Consider the following 27145-nt stretch of genomic DNA (forward strand, 5'->3'; position numbering starts at 1 on the left):
AAATACTACTAATTTGACCACTATTAAAACTATGCCTTAGGGTATGAAGGTGAAATTTGAGGAAGGAAGATGAAACTGAATCAGAACACGCCCTCTGTATGCAGGTTGCCAAAAGGGTGCAGCAGCAATACCTTGGGATCAGTTCGGGCAGTGAAGCTGAAACTAACAGGGCTTGTTGTGATGGATGTTGAACTAACCAAAAGAAAATATTTGCATGCTAATACCACTGCTTCTACTCATACTAATGCTACTATTATTACTACTATTGCCACTAAAGCTTAGGCTACTACAATTAATTTTACTGCTACTACAACTACTGCTTTTAAACTAAGGGCATTAAGGTGAAACATTTGGGATATATAGAAACTGAATGGAACTCATTTGAGACTCACTATGCCAACACGGGTTGTCAAGCGGACGCATCAGAGATGCTTCAAAAACGGTTGATGGTATGTATTAAGTTGAAACTTTCTGCGTTTGTTGAAGAAACCAAAGGTGCTACGCGCATACTGCTACAACTATTGCTACTGCGCAACCTAAGGGTATTAAGGTGAAACTTTTAAGAAACATTTGGGCGGATGTTGAACTAAATCAAAACAGAATGTGAGCATGTGGACTTTCAAAAGGGTAGCAACGCAATATCTGAAGAGCAAATTATATTATTTATTTAGACCTTTAAGAATAAGTTGTGGAAGATTTGGAACTAGTCAGAAGACGACACTAAATGAATACTTTTAATACTACCACTACAGTTACTGTTGCTAATGGCGCTAAGGGTATTAAGATGAAAGTAATAGGGAACGTTTAGGAGTTTCAATTTAACGAAAAAACTGTATGCATGCAGGTTTTCAAAAGACCGTATAAGCAATGTCATAGTCAACACCACTCTATATTGCGAGAAATATCATTGAAACTTTTAAAGGAGCCAGTTCGATTAAAAATTAGAACTTTTGGAGCCCTTTTTAAGAGTAAAAAGAGACTGGGGGCAAGTAGCCCTTCTCTCAAACCCATTCATTTTTCAAACACATCCAGTCAAAATTTTAAGACAGCCGTTTTGCTCAGCATAGTAGAAAGGTCCAGCAACTATGTCCGTAGAAATATAAGGCATGTCAACCCTCCAAAACTATGCAATTGGCCCCTTATACTAAAAAACTTACATGTTGCTTTAAAATAAATCAAAAGGTAGTGTGTTTATGGTTGCAAATAAGACACCTCAGCAATATATCGAGAGACTGGGGTATTAAGAGAAACTTTTAGGGATACTATAACTACTACTTCTATTCTTAAAATTTTAATAAATAAATAAATAGAGCGTAAGTGTATCCAGGTTCTCAAAGAGTATAGGTAGAATCTTCTGGGAATGATATTAAGTTTTATTTTTCAGGTCAACTCCAGAAGCAATAGAATTAAATAAAAAAAAAAAATACTATTTGTGTTGGGATTAAAAATTGTTAAAAACTTTTCTCCAGTATACAAATAGCAACCCATATTATGGATTCTTACAGAAAAAAAAAATTGAAATGATATAATATTCTGAAAAGATATTTTCTTTTATGAAAAAGATTATGCCAACAAAAAACGAGCAGAAATTGATTAAAAAAACTTTTTCCACAAAACAAATTTTTCAAAGAAAAGTAAAGAGCTCCATTAAGCCAAGAATAAGCAGAAATAAAGTCAAATAATCTCTCAAGCGTAAAACTACCACACATCTTTATCAATAAATAAATGAATCTAAAAAAACAAACAAACAGAAATCACAATAAATGGCCGAGTCAAACTTAAAACGAGGGAAAATTAATACGAGTAGGCTGATTCGCATGTCAATTCAATGACCCTCGTGTTTGAGCAGTTGTTCTTAAAGAATTGGTACAAAAAGTATAACTTAAGCGTTAAGAGCGGGGGGTTATAATAATAATCTTTATTCTTTCCCTTTATCACAACGCAATAACATGGGTATCGTCAAACAAACAAAAAAGAGAAAAACGCAAAAGGACGCAACATAAAGAAAACACATATGATGATCTATCACTTCGATTTGAGAATATTGTCGTTGTAGTGCTTCACGTAGTATCGAACAAAGGAGTTTCAAAATATTGTCATTGAGTGTGTAGGCGGGCATTCTAACAGTTCTTTTCCCTCTTTAAAAGCTGCCAGCCTCGTCTTGTGTGCGTGGGTCACTGAAGTAAATTGAGGCAGGATATCTCGGTGCGTTGGGGACTTCAAGATGTCAGCTCCAAACTTCATCAGCGTTTCGTGCCTCCTTTCATCCAGGGCTGGGAGCCTGAGTTCGCTCAAGCTTTCTTCGTAGTTCTTGTAATTTGATCCAAGAATTATTTTGCAGGCTCTTGTCCGAATTGTTTCAAGCTGACTTCTGTGTTTCTCTGTGAGCGATGGGTGCCAGACAGGACAGCCGTACATGACTATGGGCATTGCATAAGTTTTGTAGCATGAAAGAAGTTGATCTGTCATTTCAAACCTTCTGAGATTTGCGAAGGATTTTAGAAGACGAGCTGCTTTTGCTGTGATCTGGCTGATGTGATTTCCGAACGTAAGATCGTCACTTAGTGTGATGTCAGAGGAAGTTATTTCATGTTTCTTTAAGTAATATACGGCCAATAGACTACTATAGGCTTATAAATTAGCCTAGGGCCAGGATGAGCAAACCAGGGCAGGATAAAAAGCTTGTAATAGCTACATATGTCAAGCATAATTGTATTTTGGGATCGGACTCACAAAATTCAAAGAATACTTTTTCTTAATATTTACTATGACAGTTGAGCATAATTATTCGTTGTAAAATGTTATTAACAGATTAGTAACAATTACCTTTGGAATAGTAAAATATACTGTGCACTTTTAATAGAATGTGAATGTTAAATAGATAATTACGCATTATCATTAGTTTACAAAGTTGTGCATACTAATTAAAATAAAAGTTTACTAATAATTCGTTTTAAGCTTTGGCAAATTTTTGCGTTGTTCATTCACGATTTTCGCTCTTTTTTAGCGAAAAGCGTCTAATGCTGAAACGAGTTGTTGCTTAGTTCAAAATAATACAAGAAGTTCTTTCTTTCATCAGCAGTCTAATTTTTTTTTGTTGGTTAAGTTTAAGGAAAGACAAGTCTTTTGACGATTGCTGAAATACACATTTTCGGCATGAGCTCTTTTTATATTATAGAATTCATATTATTATATAAAAACAAAATTGCTATACTACACTTAGAATGTCTCTGAATCTTTTCACTTTAAAATATTTTCTAATTCAAGTTGAACTGGTGACATCCGAGTTACATAGTAATTTTACATAGCCTACAGAGTAACAGAAAAATTACACATTTTTCCAGCAGTAAAAAGGCACTATCGGAATTTTTTTTTAGAACTTATAATTTTGAAGTCTTGTCAAGCGAAATCCCTACTAGACCTACAAAATTCAAACTTTTGGCATTTTTTCTCCATTTGGGTCCTAGAAAATAGAATATCAAAGAAAGCAAAACAAAAAACGCACAAACTTGGAGTTAAACATTGAAAAAAGAGAAAAGCTTTTCGAAACCCTAGATATGACACACCAATGATTCAAGCAAGCATTATTATTCTTATATTCTATTGATCCTGATTATTACTTCTTATAAATTTTGGAAATACCAATTAGCATAATTTGCAGGAAGAAATATACTTTAAGAAGAAAAATTCTATAGCAAATGATTTTGAGAAACTTTGATCACTCCAAATAACTTTTTGTTTTCCACATCATCTCAAAGTAAATGTCTGCAGAGGAAGAAATCCAAACTTAATTCAATGTGCATATTGGTTGTTTTTAGCGCATTTCAGCAAAAATTTCAAACAACAACGAAAAGAAAAGGTCAAATGCAACGATTGCTTTTTTCTTAAAAGGCAAACTAGACAGAAAAAACCTGTACTATATAATATTTGTGGCTAACTTTTTAGGAGGGGGGAAATATCCCTCCTTGGTTATGTTCCTGTTTTCTAAAGCATTCCTGTCAACTTTAAAGCAGGTTTTATACATTCTATACAAATTCTATTTATTATTAACATTTAATTTAAACATAAGTCAATTTGCAAAAGGAGGTCAAGTAGATTTCCCTTGATACTTCGGTTTCAATCTGCAATCTGGACAATACCACCTCCCCTCTGGGGGTATCATGATTCCAACACATTCAAAGTGAAACCACTCGTAAGGACAATCTGAGGCATCACATCCTATCATTTGAGACACTTCATCATAAGGACACCTGCAATAGCAGTACAATTTACCAGTAGTTTGGGCATTAGTTATTGGCTCAGGTGGTTCACTAGGCAAAGATTTCACTTTTTTGAGAGGTGGTAGAGAAGAAGCCAATTTTGAAAGTTTTTGCTTTCGTTTTCCTTGGGCGACTTTTTTCTTATCTTCACCACTACTTAAATCATCACTACTATATTCCGCACTTTTAGGCTGCAAGACCTTAAGACCTTTCTTTTTCTGGTACTGTTTAGGACCAAAATCTGAGCCTGGTGCATTCATTGGAGACAAAGTTTTAATTTTACCATTTTGTTTTTGAAGATGCTTTGGTAGCAGTACTTTCAACCCACCAGACTTCTTTGAGACAGTTTTCTTACTTATTGTTTGTTTTTGATTTGTCTGAATTTTGACAGGTGACATTGACTTTCCTTCTTTGTCAGGAGACTCAAGCCTTTTTTCTGTTTCTGACTCTTCACTCAAAAGGTCAGACTCATGGATAGATAAATCTGGATCAGATGCTATAGAATCAGTTTCTGATTCTGAGCTTGAAGAATCTTCTACATTTACCTCTTTTCCATAGTCAGCTGCAATGATTGTTGGAGGACATTCGTCCTTCTTAGCCCCTGGATCAAGCTTTTCATGTGATGGTTCGTTTTCAGGACTGCTACTATCTGATTCGGTATCAGAGCTACTTTCTGAGTCACTAGACTCTCCCTCACTTGAGCTTGAACTCAAATGAACCTTTGGAAGTTTCAGACTGAAAGCACTCTTTGGCTTCTTTGGTTTCAGCCTTACTTCAGGTAAATCATATGGTTTACAATAATCATGTTCGAGATAAAAATAAGGAATGACTGGCTCTTTTGGTTTAGGTGGTGATGCTGGTGGCGGGGTTGGTTCTTGTGGTGGAGGAGGTGACTCTTCATTTTCATCAATATCAAATAATGATTTTCCTGGCTGAGTTACAGGTGTTAAAATTGCTTCCCTTTTCTCTGTATCTTCAGTGACACTCTTTTCCACTGCATCTCGATTTTCAAGACCAATTTTTTTTAAGATTTCCATTGCCTTTTTTTTATTAACAGCACCGACTTTGTCTAAAATAGATATTTTTTGTCCATGAACAATTTCCCTATGTTTTAAAAGTAGTTTTTTAGAAATGAAAGCTCTTTCACAGAGGGTACACTTGTGAGGTCTTGCCCCAGAATGCAATCTATTATGTATTCTCAGCATTTCCTGAGTTTTAAACTCCATCTGACAAAGACCACACTTATTTAACTGTTCATCATAGTTTTCCTCTCCAAAACTACCTGGGCAGAAATGGTAAGTACATTCCCATATTTTACTGTGACACTTGGGACACTGCGTACCTTCTGTGCCATGCTTCCACAGCAAATGCATCTCTAAACTTTCACTAGTTTTATAAGATTTATCACATGCTGTACACACAAATGGTTGGTCTTTTTGGTGGGCATATAAATGGTTCTTTAAACTTAATTGCCCATCAAAACCTCTAAAACAGCGGTCACAGACTGAATGAGCTCGTATATGTGATTGAAGCATAAATATATTTTGTATCCCAGACACTTTACAAATACGGCAACCAAACAAGGTCTCACCAGTTGTATCACTTAAATGAGATAATAGGAGACCGTAACTTCTAAAGCGTTTACCACATTCTACACATGGGTAATACCGAAATGTATGAGCTATTCGTAAATGATTTACAAAATTAAAAAACGGCATTTTATCACTATTACATATTGTACAGGCATATTCTTTACTTATATTTGCACAAAAAGGTTTTGACATTTTCTCCTCACCTAACTCATTTGTTTCACTTTGTGGCACATCCTGCATATAAATCCTATTAACTTCATTAAAGAGATGCTTCTCAGTGTCAACACCAACTCCACGTAACAAAAACAAATCATGGGAGTCTTTTAAATGTGAAAATAGTTCCTCAATGGAGAATGGTGAACTTTCATAAGAAAGACATTTCTTGCATCCAGTTTCTTGCATTAAACTTAACATTTTTCTTAACCGTAGTACCAGTTTATACAACAGAGTATCTAGCTTTTCACGCCAATTAACTGGTTCATGTGGTACTGGTGATACTGCTATTGGAGTTGGCTCTCTAGATAAAGGCTCTAGGTTTTGTGGTGCAGGTACTTCCATTTCAGACTCAGAAGAAAATGGAGTAGTCTCTCTATCTTCAGCAATGTCTGGTGGTTCCAAGGATGGAAAATGAGAGGGTAGTGTGGAAGACTCAGATATTGTTACTTTTGGAGATTCAATTAGAGAACCAGCTTTTGTATGTTCTAAGGATTTAATTGACTGCTTTCTAGACCTTACTTTAAATTCTGGCTCAGAGTCATCATAAGCTATATCATCTGAACCAACACTTTGTTCAGATTCGCTAGGTCGTCTTTTACGACGTTTATTTCTATAAGGCCTCTCACTCACACTAGGTGTGGGTGGTTTTTGAGGTGCCTGTTTTGGTGTAGACTGTTTTGCCTCTGAAGTAACCTGCTGAAGGAGCTGAGACTTAGAAGGAGCCAACTGAGCTTTTGCTTTGCCATATGCTGGCTTACAAAAATGACTTCCTAAATCAGCGAATTTTAAAATTTGATTACAGTCAACACATAAGATTAGTACATCAGAATCATATTTTTTAGTCTGGTCTAACTCAGAATGTTCATGTTCAGTTTTCCCATGAACCTTTTTCATGTGGATTATAAGGGGATGAGCTGTGTTGTAAATAGCTCCACATTCAACACATATGTTTTTATGATGGAATTCTTTGAAGTGCAAAAATCGAGACACATATGAATCAAAGCCAGCCATCCCACAAACAACACAACAATTGTTTCTCCAAGCTAGCAAACCACTTCTATTCCATTTTTTCTTTCCACTCCGTTTTTGGAGGTCAATGGACATCAATTTTGTTGCAGATCCAGATGTTGGAGTTGATGTTATTACAGTCTTGTCCTGCTGATAAAATCGATGTTTTTTCTTCTTAGAAGTACTTGGAAACTGTGAACATTTGTCAACATGCCTCAATGCTGCTTCTACTCTGACACTTACTATTTTATTACAAAAGACACAACGTGTATGCTCATTTTTGGAGCAGTGTTCTGCTGTAGCTTCTTCACTTGGAAATGTGTCTTGGCATAGAGTACAGACCCAATAATCACTCAATTTCCTCTCCAACTCAGAGCATCTATGAGCTTTCGTTTTGTTTGGATCTAGTTCTTCTGAACAATACTCACATTTTTCTAGAGCCCCTGTAGCAGATTCGTTGCCAGAAATCCCTCCTAGAACAGATAAACAAACTTTAAAAAACTTGTTCATAATTTGCTTCTTTTGAACCTCAACTCTAATTGAAGAATATGCTGCATGCAGCAAACACCAGAATGACACAAAATTTTGATAGATGGTTGAGTTTAATTTGGTTTTTTAACAACATTAAAGTAATTTTTAGTATCTTCCAGGGTTGCCCCCTACCCCACTCTCGGTCAAGTTAGAAGGGAAACTGAAGTTTTATTACTGATTGCCCAGGTTATGTTTACCTCCTTATGGCTTATATTTCTAATTTACTTCCAGTTTCAGATTTTTCAGTCACCATAGATTTCTTAGTATAACATAGCAGATGGGAAGCTGCTCATGGCAACTTAACTCTTACTCAGTTGAGAACAAAAGAAACAATACAAAAGTTGGGGAGGCCTAAAATGTTTGCCTAAATGTAATAACAAACACAGCTTTAATGTTCCTTATGCTCAAAATACTAGGCTTAAACACACAGGCGTGAAACTAATTCATATATACCTAGTGCTGCCCCTTCCCTACTGCAACCCATTATATCTGCAATTGTAAATTTGATTAAAACAATATAAAATCATTCTCAAATTATTGGTTTCCAGTTCCAAAAATTGTAGGGAGGTATATGGACTATCATCAAGTCCTTTGACCTCTTTGACTCCTTCTTCAGAAAAACTAGCCACTGGAAGCTCTATTCTCCTCCACTCAGCAAACAATGAGTACATGCTATTATATACAATAAAACACTGTTACTGATTATGGGAAGTGCAGGTACCTGAGCTACCTGTCCCCAGCAGTTTAAGGCCACTAGACCAGTTGGTACTTATATGGCTCTTTCTGCTGACTCCTGCTCTCTTCTGTGCAATCAAAATCTATACATAAATGATCTCCTTTTAATTAACTTCTTCATGCTTTATTCATCACTAAACAACATTTCCCTTCTTTAAGATATCAATAGATGCCTTAAATATCTTATGATCAATATCCCAGGACAGGTTAGAATTCAGGATAGCTATACAAGTATTTGGAATCGGTTTACACCATTCCAAAGTTTAAACCTGTTGCGTTTCAAATATTTGGAATCTGCATAAAAACTAGGTACTTTAAATGCACACTTTTCTATTTTTTACTAGATTTTCATCATAGATGCTGTTTTTACCAAAAATTATCAAAACAAAGTTTTTTCTCCTCCAAACACAGGATTCCTAGTTTTGAATTTTCTGTGGGAACAGAAGTTTCCAAGGGTGAAATTTCCAGGTGAAAGTTTACGTTGTGGGAATTTACCAGAATTCCTGTACACATTTTTTTTTTATTTGTTTAACTTTTCCCTTTTATTTGTTTTATGTAAAGGGGGGGGGAGGGACAAAGGGAAAATTATCCATGGAGGAATTTTCTGTAGAAGCAACCTTCCACCAAGGGGGGGGGGGTAGGACTTCAACGAAAAAATTCTGTGGAGGGGGATTTCCAGTATGATTTGAAGAACAGACACAAAAAGCATTTTCCAAATGAAAGTCTGCTTAGGGATACATTTCAGGCAGAATCTGCAAAAAAATTTATGGGGGAGGGGGATTTTCCGGCAGAGGGAAACAGGGAGAGGGGCGACTGACTGAAAAAACCCCATCAGACCAAAATAACTTTCCCAACAAATGCACCTGATCAATATCTGCCTTCCTCACAATAGTCCAGTAAAAGTACAAAAAAAGGTCAAACCTTGACATTTGAACAACAAAAATGTTAAAAAAATTTCATTTAGTAACATATATAAGGTCAGCCAAAATCTCACCTCTGCAAAAATACCCCCTTTTTCAGGGAAAAGGGGGAAAAATGGAGGGAAATCTTGAATTTCAATTTTCATAATATTTTCTAAATATAATGGTTGTTTATTATGAATTTAAGCCTGGTGAGATGAGAGTGCAATTGGGATTGAAAAATTATATAATTTAGTACCCCATTGCAACCCTAAGCAAGGTCAGAGGGGGAATAAAATTGGAATCTTAGTTTGCTCTTTTTGGCCTTATATTTTACTTTTAAGTTTTTTCTTTTTTTTTACAATAATAAACAAATTGTCAAATCGAGGAATACAACAAACAATGGTGCTAACAGGTGAGGATGGAAATTAGAGTGGGAGAGTCAAGACAGACCTTAAAGGGAATTTGAAGAAAATCTTCTGTTCAGATTGGAAATATTTAGTCTGAAAAAGAAAATTCCAGCCAAAAATATTAATAATTAGCCCCCGCCCACCTCTGAAGACGGGTTGAGACTAATCAAGGCCTAACATTAGTTCACATCTATGAAATTGCAATGAAACGCTGTTAAAACCCAAAATAGGCCAATCACAAAAAGGTACTTTCAGAATGCTGTTACTTTCAGCAAGATGTCCCCAAATGAGGTAAGACGGGGTTGTAAGGAAGGATTTAAAAGAAATTGAAACCTCTTGTGATAGTGTAAAGTGCTTTGAATAGATTAGGACGGAGGAGGAAAATCCATAGCTGTGTTGGCCTCAAGTAGCTTAGTGCTGCTGGGAGTTGTTATGGCAGTAGATGTAGTAGTAATCACATTTGATTCTTAAAAAAGGCTCTAGAATTTTCAGTTTCCAATCAAATGAGATTACTACCAAGTCGCTGCAAAAACTTGTTTGGTATAAAGTGGCTGGGGAAAAATGCTTGACATTACTCTTAAAACAATGTATGTCAACTCTGAGATAAGAAATGGCAGGAGAAGTAAAAAATGAGTCAAGTAAAAACTATCAAGAAAATTTTTACTTTCATCAGAGGCTACAAGGAAGCTGGAGGCGAAAAATAGCTTGTGATTGGTGTTGGTTGCCTTCCAGTCATATTCGGTTCTTAAGAAAGAGTTTATGTTGTATTAGATTCAGACATTATCATTCTCTTTAGGCCTACTCATTTTTTATTTAAAAAAAGGGTGTATATTGTTAATACACGTTTCTTAGCCAAATTACTCTTTATACGTTTGATCCCTCCTCCCATAGATGGAACCCTGAATATGCCCCTGAGCAGTATGATTGTGGCAATCCAAAAGACTTAATGAAACATATTTTGGAGAAATTTGATTTTAAGCATATCTCCACAAACTGAAGAAGCTATACTCTGCGACTCTGCTTGGTTGTCAAGCAATTCAGAAAATTATTCTTTCAATACCACTGTAGCAGCAAACTGCTACTGTACCCTTTCTACCCTCATCAGAATCTTGGATCTGACACTTTTAAATACATGTGGTTGCAAACAATAACAAATACATGTGGTTGCATAATTTTGAACCCTGGATATATATGTATTAAACTGTGAGATAAAACTGTTTTTCTTTGTTTTTTGCATTTTCTCAGGTCTTGTGTTACCCTAGGTGTTGATTTAAGGGACCTACCTCAGTGCTGTGATTGATATATTTATACTTTTGGGCAACTCATTTTAATTTCAATTCTCCAGGGAATTGCACATCTTCCCGTTCTTCATTAAGCGATATCAGTGTTGAATTTTTCCGCCCAGCGTTGCCGCTCATTCTGAAATTATGGCGTCCAATAGCTCAAAACGCCTAAAACCCGCAACACCCGAAAAAGGAGTCGATAAGTGTGCTGTCTCTGGTTGTGTTCTGAGTGAGTCCTCGCCAGCCATTCAGTGTGATGAATGTGATAAATGGCTCTGTGCAACATGTCTAGGAATGAGTACAGCCGAATACAACATTTTCTGCAAAATGAATGAAAGACTTGGAAGTATTTGGACATGCCCATTATGTAAAACAGGTTCCAGTAAGCCTGATGTTCCAAATATAGTGAAAAGCACTCTCGAATCCCATTGTAGTGAAATGCGTGACATGTTTGCTGGTTTCAGATCTGATATGCAGACTTCTTTGGACACTGTGAGGGCTCAGGTGGAAACGCTTGAGACGGCTATACAATCAAAGGTTTCCATAGATGATGTGCAGAAACTTGTGGAAAACTCTATAACTACCCGTCTCGAAACAGACGTCCGCAAAATAGTGAGACAAGAGCAAGACAGAAACAGAAGACGACTTAATCTGATTGCCTATGGCGTTCCTCTGCAAACCAACGATGCTCAGTTCATCTCAACTTACTTAAAAGATGAATACTCAATTAATGTCGGGGCTATTACTAACTTGAAACGTCTACCTAATGGTAAGAATGCAAATACCATAGACAGACCCAACCCAATCCTTTTTTCTATAAATGATTACAAAATAAAAATTGATATATTGAAGGCCTCAAGAGAGAGGAGGGGGAGTATCTCATTCTTTGCTGATGCATCCAATGAAGACCGCCAGAGAAGGAAAGAACTAATTGAAGAGATAAAGAGGCGTGCAGCAGCCGGTGAAAAAAACCTTGTCATCCGTGATGGCGCCATCGTGTCAAAAAACGTGATCCCCCGGGGGGAGGGAGTCCTTCCCCCCCCTCGCTCGATGGTTCACTAGACTTACCCATATCCCTTGTAAATAGTGTAAATAATGCATCAAGCCTAGCCAGAAAGACTTCTATAAGTTCAACCTTTGTTTCCGCGGCTTCGGTTTTGAGCTCTGTCTCTCCATCAAGTGCTGCATCTGATTCGTCTGAGACCAACTACGTCACTGCTAGTTCGGGCGACGAAAATCCATATCAGAGTTCAAAAGCCAGAACTAGCAACAGCCCAGTCGGCCAAAGAAAACGGACGCAACTAAGAATATTATATACAAACATTGATTCTTTAGTGCCAAAACTCTCAGAACTAAAAGTGTTACTTTATGAAAAGGATGTAGATGTTTTCTGTGTTTGTGAGGCGTGTCCTAAGAACTCTTTGACCAAATTGGAAGACGCACATATTCAAATCCCTGGATACTTACTCCTGAGCAACCTAGATAGTAACCTGTGTTGAAGAGGAGTGGCTATCTACACTAGGCTTGGAATTAAGGTAGATAAAATTGATTTTTCTATTTCTCAACCTACTAATACTTGGGTGGAACATGTATTAGTTAGACTTCTAATTGGATTTGAAATTGTGAATATTGGTGTGCTTTACCGTAGCCCATCAGCTCCAAACCAACTAGTATCTCACCAAGCAGTTTCTAACGTAATACAGATCTTATGTAATCTAAATTCATCACTTGTGCTTTATGGTGATTTTAATATGCCAGAAGTTCGTTGGTCTGAAGGTATTGGGTACTCACCCCCTAATAACCCCTCCTACACAACCATCCAAACCCTTGCTGACAACTTCCTAACTCAGATAATAATGCAACCCACTAGATTTAGACATTCACAACAACCATCATTACTTGACCTCCTTATTACAAATGACCCTGAGAGGATTACTTCCACTTGTTACCTCCCAGCTATTGGTGCAAGTGACCACATATGTATAATGAATGACATTAATATTAACCATAGTCGTGATGGTAAACTTAAGAGAACTTTTACCAATTATGCTTTAATCCGTGAAGAACTAGCTAATATAAATTGGGATGAGGGATTATCAGATGAGACAGACATTGAATCTAGTTGGAATCGTTTTAAGTCTACTTTACTAGGTGCATGTAGGAAGCATACAAAGGTTTATTGGTCAGATAAACCAAAGACTCTTCCATACCTTCCCAGGAATATTAAGAAAATTATCAAAAAGAAAAATAGAGCATGGAATAAATACCTAAAATGCAAGTGTGACAACCATCACAACAAATTCGCCATGCTCCGAAACAAGCTGAGAAACATGACAAGAAAAGTTATCCAAGACCATGAAGAATCTATCGCAAATGAGTCAAAGAAAAACCCAAAAAAGTTCTGGCGCTATGTTACAGCTAACAACCCTTCCCGTCGACGCACCAACAGGCTAAAAAAATCAGATGGCTCCAGTACTACTGACCCGAAAGAAATCGCTGATTGCATGAATGCCAGCTTTTGCACAAACTTCACCTCTAAGCCACCTGACATTACACTCCCAACCATACCTCCTGTAACAGTACACAACCCAATGTCCCCTGTAATCATTACTCAAGAAGATGTATTTAAAATACTAAGAAGTTTAAACTCCAACAAAGCTGCTGGACCTGATAATCTCCACCCTCGGCTTTTGATAGAATCTGCTGCTCACATTTCCCTCCCCCTTTCCAGAATATTCAACATGTCCCTGGCCAAAAAGTCAGTACCAAATGATTGGAGAACAGCAAATATTATACCAATTTTTAAGAAAGGCGACAAGGATAACCCAGGAAATTATCGACCAATAAGCCTAACCTCAGCCATTTGCAAGATTATGGAAGGTATCATTAACCATGCTCTTATAAATTATTTAGAAGAAAATACACTTATTAGCGATAGACAACATGGATTTCGCAGGGGCAGGTCAATCGACACCAACTTTATTCAGGCATATGATCATGCAACTAAAATTTTGGATATGGGTAAACCGGTAGACATTATCTTGTTTGACCAAGCCAAAGCCTTTGACAAAGTTGAACACTCATACCTGTTGCTGAAGCTTAAAGCTTATCAAGTGCATGAGGATGTGATTGATTGGATTGGAGCATTCCTAACTGGCAGATCTCAACGTGTCATGATCTACACTGATAATGGCGATCCAGTTTTCTCCTCCACTTCCCCGGTTATAAGCGGCGTCCCACAGGGAACCATCCTTGGGCCAACATTGTTCAGCATATATATTAACGACTGTACAACTTATCTATGCAACCTTTTAACATTATATGCTGACGACTGTAAGCTCATTGGACCTGCTGAAACTGAAGAAGAAAGAGCCTGCATTCAGCTGGACCTTGACAGGCTATCCTCTTGGTCATCAACTTGGGCCCTACAATTCAATGCAACAAAATGCAAGGTACTGCACTTAGGGCACAATAACCCCCACCATCCCTACCATATAGGGTGTGATCAGTTGGAAGCAGTTGCCGAGGAAAGAGACTTAGGCGTCATTGTGGACAAAGATTTAAAATTCCACAGCCACACTCAGGCTCAGGTTGCAAAAGCTAATCGAGCTCTCGGACTCATTAAGCGCTCTTTTGTAACCAGAAAGTCATGTGTGGTTATAAAACTTTATAAATCCCTTGTCCGTCCCCACCTTGAGTTTGGCTTGACTTTGGCCTTTCCCCAAAATAAAATGGACACAAGAGCCCTTGAAAGTGTCCAAAGGAGAGCAACCAAACTGGTCCGTGGCTTAAATAATGTCCCTTACCAGGATCGCCTAGGATCTTTGAGACTTCCAACCCTCACCTATCGAAGATATAGAGGAGATGTGATCATGGCACGCAAAATTTTCAAATCCGGTCACCTGAACCAGATCTTCACCCCCTCTTTGGCTAACAATTCAAGAGGTCACAGTCTTAAGCTTCACCTGCCTGGATGTCGGAGAAGGGAACGACGTGGTTTCTTTTCCATTCGGGTGGTCCCCCTCTGGAATAGCCTATCCGAGTCTACCATCCAAGCTGAGACACCCCACTCCTTCAAGGCTGGAGTCGACAGGGACTGGGAGAGGGCCGAGTGGAGGCTGGACTGGGAAGCTAAGCCAACATAATTACATCACTCACCACCAGCGAGAACTACAGGAGGATCTACCACCTTATCTCGCTGGCAAATGCGATTTAAGGTAATTTAAGGTAATGTCTCCAAACATTGGCAGCATAAAAATTCATCAGATCTCCAAAGAAGTTGGAAGATTCACCTCAATGGGCATTAGTGATTCAAGTTTTGTATATTTTTTTTCTAGATATCTGATGTCTCCTTTTTATGATGAAAAAACTGGTGAACACACACAACAGTTAGGTTTAATCAAGAAAAAAAGGAAGAATTGTGGCTTAAATTTACCTTCTGAATCACTGATGTCCCCTTCACTAAGTAAGGCTAGCGGATTCTTGCCATCAACTAAATTTTTAACCGAATCCTCCAGCAGTAAAGGAGTGGCATCATTGGCAACATTGTCTTCATTTATCACAAGTGATGGTCTTTCTTCTTCACTCTCCTCTTCAGATGATGAATAAATTTTCTGTTTGCTGCTGACTGGTTTCAATTTAATTGTTAGCGGCTTTAAAAGCCTCTCTTGATCATATGTTATATTTGCCTCTACATTGTTTGTACTTTTTTGTTCATGATTTACATTGATGTCAATTTCACTTGCACTAAGATGAGAATTACCACTATTTTTTTCTCTAGTTTCATTTTCACTTCTAGTTAATGTTTCCTTAGTTACATTTATATTAGTATCTGTATCTATTGTTGTGTCTTCCACATCAACATCTGAATCAGTAGAATTTCTATTATTGACAACAATTGGTCCTGTCTGAGATTTGGATTCACCTTTGAAAGCACTTTTATCATTAATTGTTGCTTCACTACTAGGGCCATTGACATCACGAAATTCTTCAATGTCACTTTCAATATTACCACTAAATCTTATTTTCCCCAGTTTTTCTGCAGTACTCCTCTTCTTTCTCTTTTTCCTTTTACTTTTTGCAATTTTACTCTGCTTCTTGGTAATATCTTTCTTAATCGGTAATCCTTGTTGTTTTTCAGGCAATATACTGTAGAGACAATCATCTTCACTGCTAGCGCCATTCTGAAGTGGTTCTGGATTATCGTGACTTTCTTCTAATTCAGATTCCAGGCCATCTCCATCTTCATAAATAATCCCTTGCTCTTCAGGATTGCTTGTATTATCAACTCCCAGCATATCAATAGAGTACATGGCTGAAACAAATGAGAGAATTAGCAAGGAGAAACAACAAAAGCTGGACAATAAACGTACAACGATAAGACGCACCTGAATTTGAATGAAAGAAGTTGTGTGATTTTTTGAGATTAAGTGTAGCGGAAATTAGACTTATTCAACAAATATCTTAGTGAAGTATAACAACTCACAATGGTATCTAAGAATCTTTAGTTATTGTTTATAGCTTTGCAAACGTTTAGTAAGATCTTATTTTTATTTCTCATATTCCCAGGGAACTAGCACTTGAAGTCGAGTTGTATATTGGGATAGTGTTTCCCGTGCTGTTTTTGACAGCAATTTAGACCAAAAGCCTTCAATTAGTGACAAAAAGCTTTCTAATGACCAATCTAAATGATACTAATCTGTTTTCCGAAAATCCCTTGGCCCCCAAACAGACAAAGAATGACACGACATGATTTCTGACAAAATCACAATTAGCAATGTATCATAAACCACTAAATCCCACAGAACTGCTCAATGCTGACCAATTTGTAAAACCACCTTTAAGATCGAAATACATTTTCAATAGAGCAAAATTCAGTTGAAAATACAAGTAATCACAAAGGAAGCCCACCTATCACTTACTTGCCTAAATTTGCTTTGACCAGAGAGTAGAAATGACAAAACAAAAGTCGCAGAATCGGACTGTTCAAGCAACTGAAATACAACTTCAAAATGAATATTACAAGAAACGGGTCTCTCCAACTTTGCTTCATACCACAGAGTATGTAAAAAAACATCTTCACTCTTTAAGCGATTGAAAAAAATTCGTGGAAGACCTAGTACAGGCCACGCTGAGAAATGAAAGACTTTCATGGTGACACATATACTGTGCATCATATAAGAAACAAAATATTGCATCCTTGCATAAACTGCAAGTTCTGTCCGAAGTAAGCGAGCTGTAAAGAATTGCTTGTTTAAGACATTGGAAGCAATGGTCCAAAACACAAATATAGCGCCAAGACTCTAACATCGGGAAAAAAAAAGGCTAATTCCAACTGCGCTTAACCCAAATAGAAAACAATTAAAAGCAAAACAGAATATACACACAAAAAAATAGATCCAAACCAGGTCAGGCAAGTATTTTGACTTAAAACAAATAAAAATACTAGTGGGCTAAGACGAAATAAAACTCCAGGGCGCACGACAGTCAATCCTATACCCAGATGCAGTAAAAAGGAATATTCAAACATGCACCAATAATGCCAAAAAGCCATCTGGATTTTCAGGCAAATTAAATTCACACGCACCCTCCAGCACACCGATCACAGATCTAACAAATTAGGTACACTATTGCGACTATATTGATACCATAGACTCATATGCCTTGCCCCCAATATACGGTCCATATCCAAACTAGAAATACACCTATCATCTCCAGCCATCACTTCACACTGGAACAGAAGGTCAATTTCGAAATAAGAGCTCATTATGTTATTTATTTATGAAACATCAAAACGACATTGTCAGTATCCAAGAGATTAATTTGAATGAGCATTGTACCCTTTCGCGTCGGTGAACCATGTTAATATACCCTGGAGTGAGCCCATATTCTAGAATTGCGATTTCAAAAGTAGGGCACAAGCCCCACCAGTGGTGCATGACAATATTTTAGTGAGTTATGGACAGGACGTGCCCCCTTCGACTGACTATACTTTAGAGTCTTAATTTGAATTTTTTTTTTAATGCAATTGATGTCACATTCATATACATTTAAAGTGTAAAAAAGAAATATGATAGTATCACAATTACGTTATACATTGTATAAAAGGTGTTGAATTCAGATTTTATGTTTCATTAGTATAAAAAATGCCCAGAGGACAACCCAAAAAAAGATACCAAGTTAGTGGCCCTTTAAGCTTCCTTATACACGTGATATTTCGAACAGCAAAATTCAAATACCACAAGAGACGAAAAATCAAAAATCAAGATTTTAGAAATGCTAGGTGGGGTATGGCCAAAAATTGGTTGGGAACCAGTGCTCTAGAATGAAGTCAAATTCTGTGATGGAAGCTTGATTTGAAGCGGGTCATCCTACAACTATGGTATCCTACTATACCTAAATGGAAATATTGAGGCAAAGGAAATATTTAAAATGATTGAGGCATGGATATATCAAGATAAATTGACACCTCTGGGAGATACAAAACAGTTTTATACTATACACCGAGGATAGCTAGTGCTCAGCACTATCCCCCTTCCACTTTTTTAATCGCAAAATGAATTGGCAAACATCGACAGTTTCCCAAAAAGGAAATGGCTAGTCTCAGTAGAAAAACTTTTCATTGTCAGCCGAGGCAGCAGAGATCTATTCTTTCTACACAGAACAACATATCTTCACCAGATATGGTCGGGATTTGAAAGAAGAGCTTTGAGACACGATATCCTTCTAAATATCAAATTTCATTGAGATCCAATCACCCGTTCGTAAGTTAAAAATACCTATTTTTTTCTATTTTTTTCAGAATTAACCACCACCCCCACCCAACTACCCCAAAGAGAGCGGATCCGTTCCGGTTATGTCAATCATGTATCTAGGACTTGTGCTTATTTTTCCCACCAAGTTTTATCCCGATCCCTCCACTCTAAGTGTTTTCCAAGATTTTAGGTTTCCCCTCCCCCCAATATCACCAGATCAGGTCAGGATTTAAAAAAACAGCTCTGAGGATAACCTTTCTGAGGAAAAACCTTTCTCAGGATAGTATATCATGGAGACTTTATTTTTTGGTTTCGGTTCAAATGGGTTTCCTGAAGGCAAGTAATATCAACATAATTATTATTCATAAAATACATTAACTCATTTAACTTATTTTCTTAAAGTGATCTTACATTCCACTGAAGTATTGAGACGTGCTGCTTTGTTGCTTTAGTTTTCGTATGGCTGTGTGTCAACGTTTAGCTTTGCTAGGAATAAAGCCAGATCTTTCTTGCTTGAATAAGCATGTAATTGGGTAGGTAGATGTTTGCCGATTCATTGATGATTTTTGCTTCCTGTGGCTGTTTTAGGTTCATAATAAAGAGGCATATATTAGGCGTTAGCTTGTTTGGTTTTTTATAATTAGGGGTAATGCTTCTGGAAGGGGTGGTCAGTAGTTCCTGTACTTGGGAGGGGTGGCCAGACTAACTTCTTATCACTGGATACGGAGGCTAGTTGGCTCAGCCTTGGCGATACTCTCCGATAGGAATATGAGCTGAGGCATTTTGAGGAAGGAGTCTTATGGGAGTGCTTGTTGCTTTGGGTAGGCTGGGTGTTGTGAGTGAAAGTATTGGGTGATATCATAAGTGTTCAGTTTAGAGTGATTGGGCTGCATTTTCTTCCAGAGCTGAAAATTGATAAGAAAATGTCAGTGCTTGTTTTTTTATACGCACGACATAGTGTTTTTATTGGAAGAATCATGGGCGCCTTTGCAATTTATGCATGTAGGCTGATCAGTCAGATAGTTCTGTCAGATAGCCCTTTATTTGGCTCCTGATTAGCTATTTCTGGAGGGATTTTAGTTCGGCAGTGGTTTTGGGTAGTAAGGGTTTCTAAGTTAAGTAGTATCTCTGCTGATTTAGAATCTTGGAGAGCTATTAGCAAAGATCCATCGCGGTTAATGTTAAAAGAAAACATTGATTTTAACAATTTGAAGATTCCAGCCCTTATTAGTTATCTTATTTATCTCAAAGGGGGTATTAGGAGAAATTTTTAAGCATATTCCGATTTGGAGCAAGGAGAGGGGAATTATTTTTATTTGGGGAGATTTTTCCCCTTTTTTTGGAGCTCCTAGAAAAGACATCTTGAAAGTCATTTTCATCATGGATAGAGACACTTGCACCATTGAATTATCCTTGACCCATCATTGACCCCCATTTGCTACTTTAGCTCAAGATATGAAAAAGCCTTTCCCCCTTCATTACAGACAAAATAAACAAATTATCCACTAGTTTCTCCCTTTTTTATTGGATGGTGGTTGCTGCTTAGGTTTCCCCCCTTTTTTTCAATGTCCCTTTTAATTTTTTTATATGTATTATTTTAATTATTTTTAGTTTAGTCTTTTTAATATTTTAATTGACATTTTACAGTTAAATTATTGACTTACAAATAAAAATTCATTCGGATTTTTCGTTTTTGTTGCCGTTTTGGCATTCTTGCCAGTTTTACAGTCTTGATGTTTTGTTTTTCATAGTATTTTGACTTCAAAGTCCGAATTGATAGTGATTTTTGAAATAGATAAATGTGTAAAATTATTCAAAACCCGAGACTTTTTTTGTAAAATACAATGGGGGAGATATTTCTTCCATTGTTTGGTCCCTCATGAAACAGAATCCTGGAAACAATCCTATGAATCATAAAAAGAATAATTAGATGACCAGAGGAGGTCCTCAGGTTTTGCCCTTATAAGGTTGGGCACCAGTAACCAACTTTGACCTGTACCTTCAGTAGCTCATGCCAATGGCAAACACAATTTGGTTGAAAATCACTGTACAATAAACAGTTTTCCTATTTTGTAAGCAAGTTTAGGTCCCTCTCTACAAAAAAATTAAGTAATATCACTATTCTGCTTTGGTGAATGAACTGATCAGAGACTAACGAACTCGCTATATATAGTGTATCATATATATCGATATATAGTATATCATATATATATCGATATATATATATATATATATATATATATATATATCGAATCGATATATAAAATATCATCCTATTTCTGTAAAAAAAAGCCGCAGACTTGTCACAAAGTTGCTTGTTTTAGAGTAAGCCTTATAAAACTGTAAAAGGTTATAACACTGAGATAATTATAAAAAAGAAGAGTCAAAATCAACTTAGAGCAAAAACTTAACTATAAAAAAACCTCGTCTTAATATGCACTTTTGAGATGATGCTGCAATTTCACTCTCTGAGAAAAGTGACCAGAAGCTTGTTTAGAAATTATATTTTGTCTTTCTTTTATTCTTGACATATGCTGATCAAATTTTATTACTTTGAATTTACCTAAAGCTAATCTCGTATTTTACAGAAGAAAGTCAAATTCAGACCCTTCCACTAATCAATTACCCCTTCAAAGCATTCTATCCATTTCTATAGTAGATACTTTGAAGTTTCTCGTGCTGGTAATTGGTTAAATTTGTCTTTTAAAAAACAAATTCAAAAAATTAGGTTCAAGGATTTCAAGGTGTATTAGTTGCTTAATGCAAAGGTTGAAATATTTTTTGTCATAATTTGCCCAAAGACACAAGATATATGATACATATGTCCAACTAAGCAAATTTTCAGCAGCCAAAAAATTTGGTACTTGGGTTTGTTAGTTTTTTACTGTTTTAAAAAGAAGAGTTGAGAGAAAGAGTCAAACTTTAGCGTAAAGAGCGGGGCGTTGATGAGGAAGCAGCCCCTTTCATACACGAAGTAATTTCTATTCGTTTTAAGTTTTAATGTCGCTCCTGACTTTCAGTTAAAAAAACTACTTTTTTTTTATCACATAAGAACATACCAATTGCACATCCATAATATATACAGTACCTTTCGTCTGTGACTCAGTCTCACAATAGAATTTACTTTGCTCTGATTCATTCTACTGCTGGCTAAATTACTCCTCATTGACTTATTTGACAATATTTAAAAAGTATTTCAGACCAATTTAGGTTTCTCAAAATAAAGCACAAAGAATCCTGAAATGTTTCATTGCATTTCCTGTTCATCTTCCGAATAAGTCTTCAACAGTACTGTTATACACATATTTAAACATAATTCAAATCCCCCAACTATATTTAGTATAACATAGTAGATTTAGCAAGCACTACAAAAAAAGAGGAATTAAGATAGTTTTATTATTTTCGAATATACACCTAACACTAGAATCAAAAAAGAAAAAATTAAATTAAAAATAATACTACAACAAAAATCCCACTATTGTTTAAATCAGAATTTATTTTCTATGCTCACCAGTTATTACACAATTATTGTTTTACTTTCAAATAAAGTTTTTAAAATTCAACAAAATCTAACATCTGAATAAGATTTGACTAGGTTTAGTGTAATATGGTATATCAAGGCACTAAAAAAGAGGCCTTAGGATTGTTTTATTATTCTCGAACATACATTTAACTTTAGGAACTATCACTATCACTAAATTTAGGAACTATCACTATATGATAAATATCCCTATATTATATCTGAATTATTTTCCCAAATTCAATACTTACAAAATTATAACACCAGATGGTAAAAAATCACCAGGTTTTAAAGTATTTGCTCTAGTTATGAAAACAGCAATTTTTATAATGTATAAATAAAATTTGACTACGTTTAGCATAACATAATAGATAAAGTAAGCACTAAAAAAGACAGCCTAGAATTGTTACCTCTGAATAAATCTTCAGTAGACACATCTTCCTCTTTTTCCTGGGCTTCATATGCGGAGTCCATCTCTGGTATGTTTTCTGGAATAACATTAATAAAAACAAATTGATATATGGAACAATATATTGTAAAATCAAATTTCTGCAGGATTATCAGTTGTTTTCTAGGACTAGAAAAAATCTTGGGTTTAAAAACAAATTTTACCCACTTTAATCCTCAGCTTTCCAAATATTTTTAACAAACAGTTGAAAAGGTCCTAACAGTTATTACTAATAACTTGCTGCAGCACTAACTTGCTTGAGGCCAACACAGCTGCATATATACCTCCTCCACTCCAACCTATTCAAAGCACTCCTCTTTACTCCATTCCAAAGATCTTTACAAAACATTATGATACTAGGGAGTGCCAAGTCCAATTTCGAATTTTCAGCAAATCACTTTTTTTCTAAATGTTAAAAAGATAAACAGCATATAAACATGTTGAGTTTATGAAGCTTTCTTTTACTCCTTAAAGTAAATCTAAAAATAATATAAAAACTTTTGCTTTCAAAGAAATTTGCCAATGTAAATTACTAGTTTAACAAGCCAAGCAATCCATCAGAAGTTTTCAATGTCAGTAAAAGCAGAAGCAATGAATGTTGCTGGATTAACTGAAAAATAACAATAAAATAAATGCAACAATCTGTTCTACTGAAACTTCGCTGTTGAACCAAAATTTGCAGCTCTGAACCAGCCAGATTATAGAAGATTTAAGAGAAAACAAAAGCAAAGAGCTCATATGGCACTTGTGACGAGGTCGGAAGAGCCAAGAGCTCATATGGTATGAGCTCTATCAAAATTCTAAGAATCAATAGATTGATTTAAAAGGAAAATCAGAGGCTTAATGCCGGTCATGATTTAAAATAAGAGCTCTGAGACACGAGGTCCTTCTGAACATCAAAATTCATCAGAATCCGATCACCCACTCGTTTTTTCTAATTTTTCCTTTCTTTTCAGCCCCCCAAATGGTCAAATCGGGAAAAACAAATTTATTAAGTCATTTTGTGCAGGTCCCTGACACGCCTATCAATTTTCTTTGTCCTAGCACGCCCAGAAGCACCAAACTTGCCAAAGCACAGGAAATTCCCCCCCAGCTCCCCCAAAGAGGGCGAATCCGTTCCAATTATGTCAATCACGTATCTAGAGCTTGTGCTTATTCTTCCCATCAAGTTTAATCATGATCTCTCCACTCTAAGCGTTTTCAAAGATTTCTTTTCCAAGATTTCTGTTTCCCCCTCAAACCCCCTATGTCCCCTGGATCCGATTCGAATTGAAAATGGAGCATCTGAGACATAATATCCATATAACATCATAATTATGTCAAGTTTCATTAATATCTGATCACCCATTCGTAAGATATGGATACCTCAATTTCCACGTTTTCCAAGAACTTAAGTTTCCCCCTCCAACTCCCCCCAATGTCACCGGATCTGATCGGGATATAAAATGAGAGTTCTAAGACAGAAGATCCTTTTAAATATTATATTTCATTAAGATCAGATCTGATTCATTAAGTTACAAATACCTCATTTTTTCTAATTTTTCTGAATTACCCCCCCCACTCTCCAAAGAGAGCAGATCCGGTCCGGTTATGTCATTCATGTATCTTGGACTTGTGCTTATTCTTCCCACCAAGTTTCATCCTGATCTCTCCACTCTAAACATTTTCCAAGATTTCTGCCCCCCCCCAACTCCCCCAAATGACACTGGATCCGGTCGGGATTTGAAAAATAAGAAATCAGAGTTACGAGGTCTTTCTAAATATGAAATTTCATCAAGATCTGATCACTCCTTTGTAAGTTAAAAATATCTCATTTTTTCTAATTTTTCAGAACTAACCCTCCCCCCAACTCCCCCAAAGAGAGAAGATCAGTTCCGGTTATGTCAATCATGAATCTAGGACTTGTGCTTATTTTCCCACCAAGTTTCATCCTCATCCCTCTGCTCTAAGCATTTTCCAAGATTTTAGGTTTCCCCCTCCAACTCCCCTCAATGTCACCAGATCAAGTTAGAATTTAAAATGAGAGCTCTGAGACACCATATTCTTCTAAATATCCAATTTCATTGAGAGCCAATCTCTTATTTGTAAGTTAAGAATACCTCTTTTTTCTAATTTTTCTGGATTAACTGTCTTCCCACTCCCCCCTAAATGGTTGAATCAGGGAAACAACTACTTCGAATTTAATTTGGTTTTGTCCCTGATATGTCTGCCAAATTTCACTGTCCAAGCTTATCTGGAAGTGCCTAAACTAGCAAAACCAGGACAGACCGACAGACAGACCAACAGAATTTGCAATTGCTGTATGTCATTTGGTAAATACCAAGTGCCATAAAAAGAAGCAATCTTTACATTAACACTTTATATCCTAGAAGAAAAAAGCTGAGGGGAAAATCTGCCTCTACCAATACCTAGTTGAGATTAAGCAAGACTAACTTCTTCCTTGGATACATTATATTAGAGCTGTCATATATTTCAGGTAAAATTCTAGAATTATTCAATAAGAAATGCTTGAGCATGCCTACATGCCTGAAATGTAGACCTATTACATGGAGAAGATCATGTTCTGTAGAACCATATTCACTCACAGCAAGGAGGGCCCTGTAAACTCCAAAATCAGATTTGCAGCCACTCTATCTAAAGGAAGAGTTAAGGATGAAAAGTTTTTGGACCAAGCTATCATAGTACTAGAACCAAAGAACCAAAGCAACCCTGGTAGTTAATGGTTTGTATGCTAAAAGAAGAGCTGTGTTCTTTGGATCCACTCTTGAGAGTTTTATTTATTTTTACCCAAAATGGTAAGCACTTAGTGCTTGTTATAACACTAATTTCTTATATTCATCTACTTTGCATGATAACAAAAACCATATCATCTAGAACAGTGATTGCCAAAATGGTCCAGGTGGACCCCCAGGAATGCACATGAAGCTGAATGGGGGTCTATGCAGTTGTGACAAAAAAAAGGGGGTTTACAATAAGTAAAAAGGAGTCCACAAAATTTTATCTGGTTTTGATAGTGAATAATTAAAATGTTGGCTTAACTTTACCTATAAATATAGGCAGATATTATTTTAAAAAGCTCAGTGACTGTTACTTGTAAAAACTTTCATATTTTACGTTCACATGCCAAGACTTGCAAAGCACTGCTGCTGTCATCACCACCTTCTGCAATGCTTGTTTAGACATGCAAAGGGACAAAATACAACATGTGATAAATTTGCTTGTAATCTTGAATGAACTTGTTTGATTCATCACTAATATAAACATGAATGCTAAGGATAAACGTTTTTAATTTGTTATTAAATTTTTGAAATGAAAAGTAAAGCGAATCACTGTTTGTGTTTGTCTGTGTTGGAAAAAATAAGTAGTCACCTGCCTGTATGCTAAAACTTCATACTTATTATTTAACAATTTTTTTACATGTAAAAAAAACAAAAAAAAAATGAAATTGACTCAATTGTTTCCATAAAACCCTATTACTGATCTATGTGATTGATTGCTTTTGAGATAAAGAATCAGTTTGCTGATGGTTCTTTGTTTATTTGATTGCAATAATTAGCTTATTAGTTTCATTGCTCCTTTTCTGTTCAAATAGCCATATCCTGTTAAGTAAGACCACCATAAATTTACTAAAACAATTTTTTTTTAATATATAGGTTGATAATTGATACAAAACATGACTGAACCCAAGAAGAAATGTCAACAATACAGTGTTGATTATTTAGAAATTTTGTTTTCTACCATCAAAGCAGACAAGTCATTGCCCATATGCCTTTCATGCAACAAAGTTTTGAGCAATGACCCTATGAAACCATCAAAGCTCAAATATCATCTAATAAGGTGTCATCCTGATAAAATTTTAACTGAAAAGTTTTTTAACTGAAAGTAAGGAGCAACATTAAAACTTAAAACAAACTGAAATGACTCCATGTATGAAAGGGGCTGTTCCCTCCTCAACATACCACTCTTTATGCTAAGGTTTGACTCTCTCTCAGTTCTATTTTATTAAACAGTAAATAACTTCAGTGCAAAGAGCAGGACATTGAGGAGGGAAGAGCCCCTTTCATAAACGGAGTAATTTCTGTTTGTTTTAAGTTTTAATGTAACTCCTTACTTACAGTTAAAAAACTTATTTTTTTATTTAGTTTCTAAACATCTTTAAATTAATGCATGGTTGATTTTGGCTCTCCACAAATGAATAATTAAAACAAAATTTGCATATTAACTTTTTTTTTGCTAAATGGCTTTCTTTTAGTTTTGATCAGACAATTTTGAGCATAAGAGTGGGGGAGGAGGCCTAGTTGAACTCCAATTTATCAGTTGCTTAAAAAGGCAACTAGAATTTTTTATTTTAATGAACATTTTTATTAGTAAAAAAATATATGTAACTTACAAATTAACATATGTAACAAACTTCTATATTTATATATTTGTATTATGTATATGAGGGGGTTTGTCCCCCCATTAATACCTTGCTCTTTACACTAAAGCTT

The 27145-nt window shown here is 36.1% G+C and overlaps 1 protein-coding gene across 2 annotated transcripts in view; it reads right to left on the bottom strand.

The window, feature by feature from the left end:
* Window positions 1–4014: 4014 nt before the first annotated feature.
* LOC136025979 (uncharacterized) overlaps window positions 4015–27145 on the bottom strand; it is a 28171-nt gene continuing 5040 nt past the window's right edge. The window contains exons 1-4 of one of the 2 annotated variants that reach the window (XM_065702111.1): window positions 25178–25289; window positions 22618–22695; window positions 15369–16247; window positions 4015–7548 (exon numbers count right to left, since the gene is read on the bottom strand). In XM_065702111.1, the coding sequence (XP_065558183.1) occupies window positions 4088–7548; window positions 15369–16247; window positions 22618–22681 (4404 nt within the window). In that variant the 5' untranslated portion in view covers window positions 22682–22695; window positions 25178–25289 and the 3' untranslated portion in view covers window positions 4015–4087. Of the gene's footprint in view, window positions 7549–15368; window positions 16248–22617; window positions 22696–25177; window positions 25290–27145 lie in introns of those variants that run through there. The other variant, XM_065702110.1, reaches the window with a different exon arrangement.

This window comes from Artemia franciscana, chromosome 4, assembly GCF_032884065.1.
Source record: "Artemia franciscana chromosome 4, ASM3288406v1, whole genome shotgun sequence".
Classification (NCBI taxonomy): domain Eukaryota; kingdom Metazoa; phylum Arthropoda; class Branchiopoda; order Anostraca; family Artemiidae; genus Artemia; species Artemia franciscana.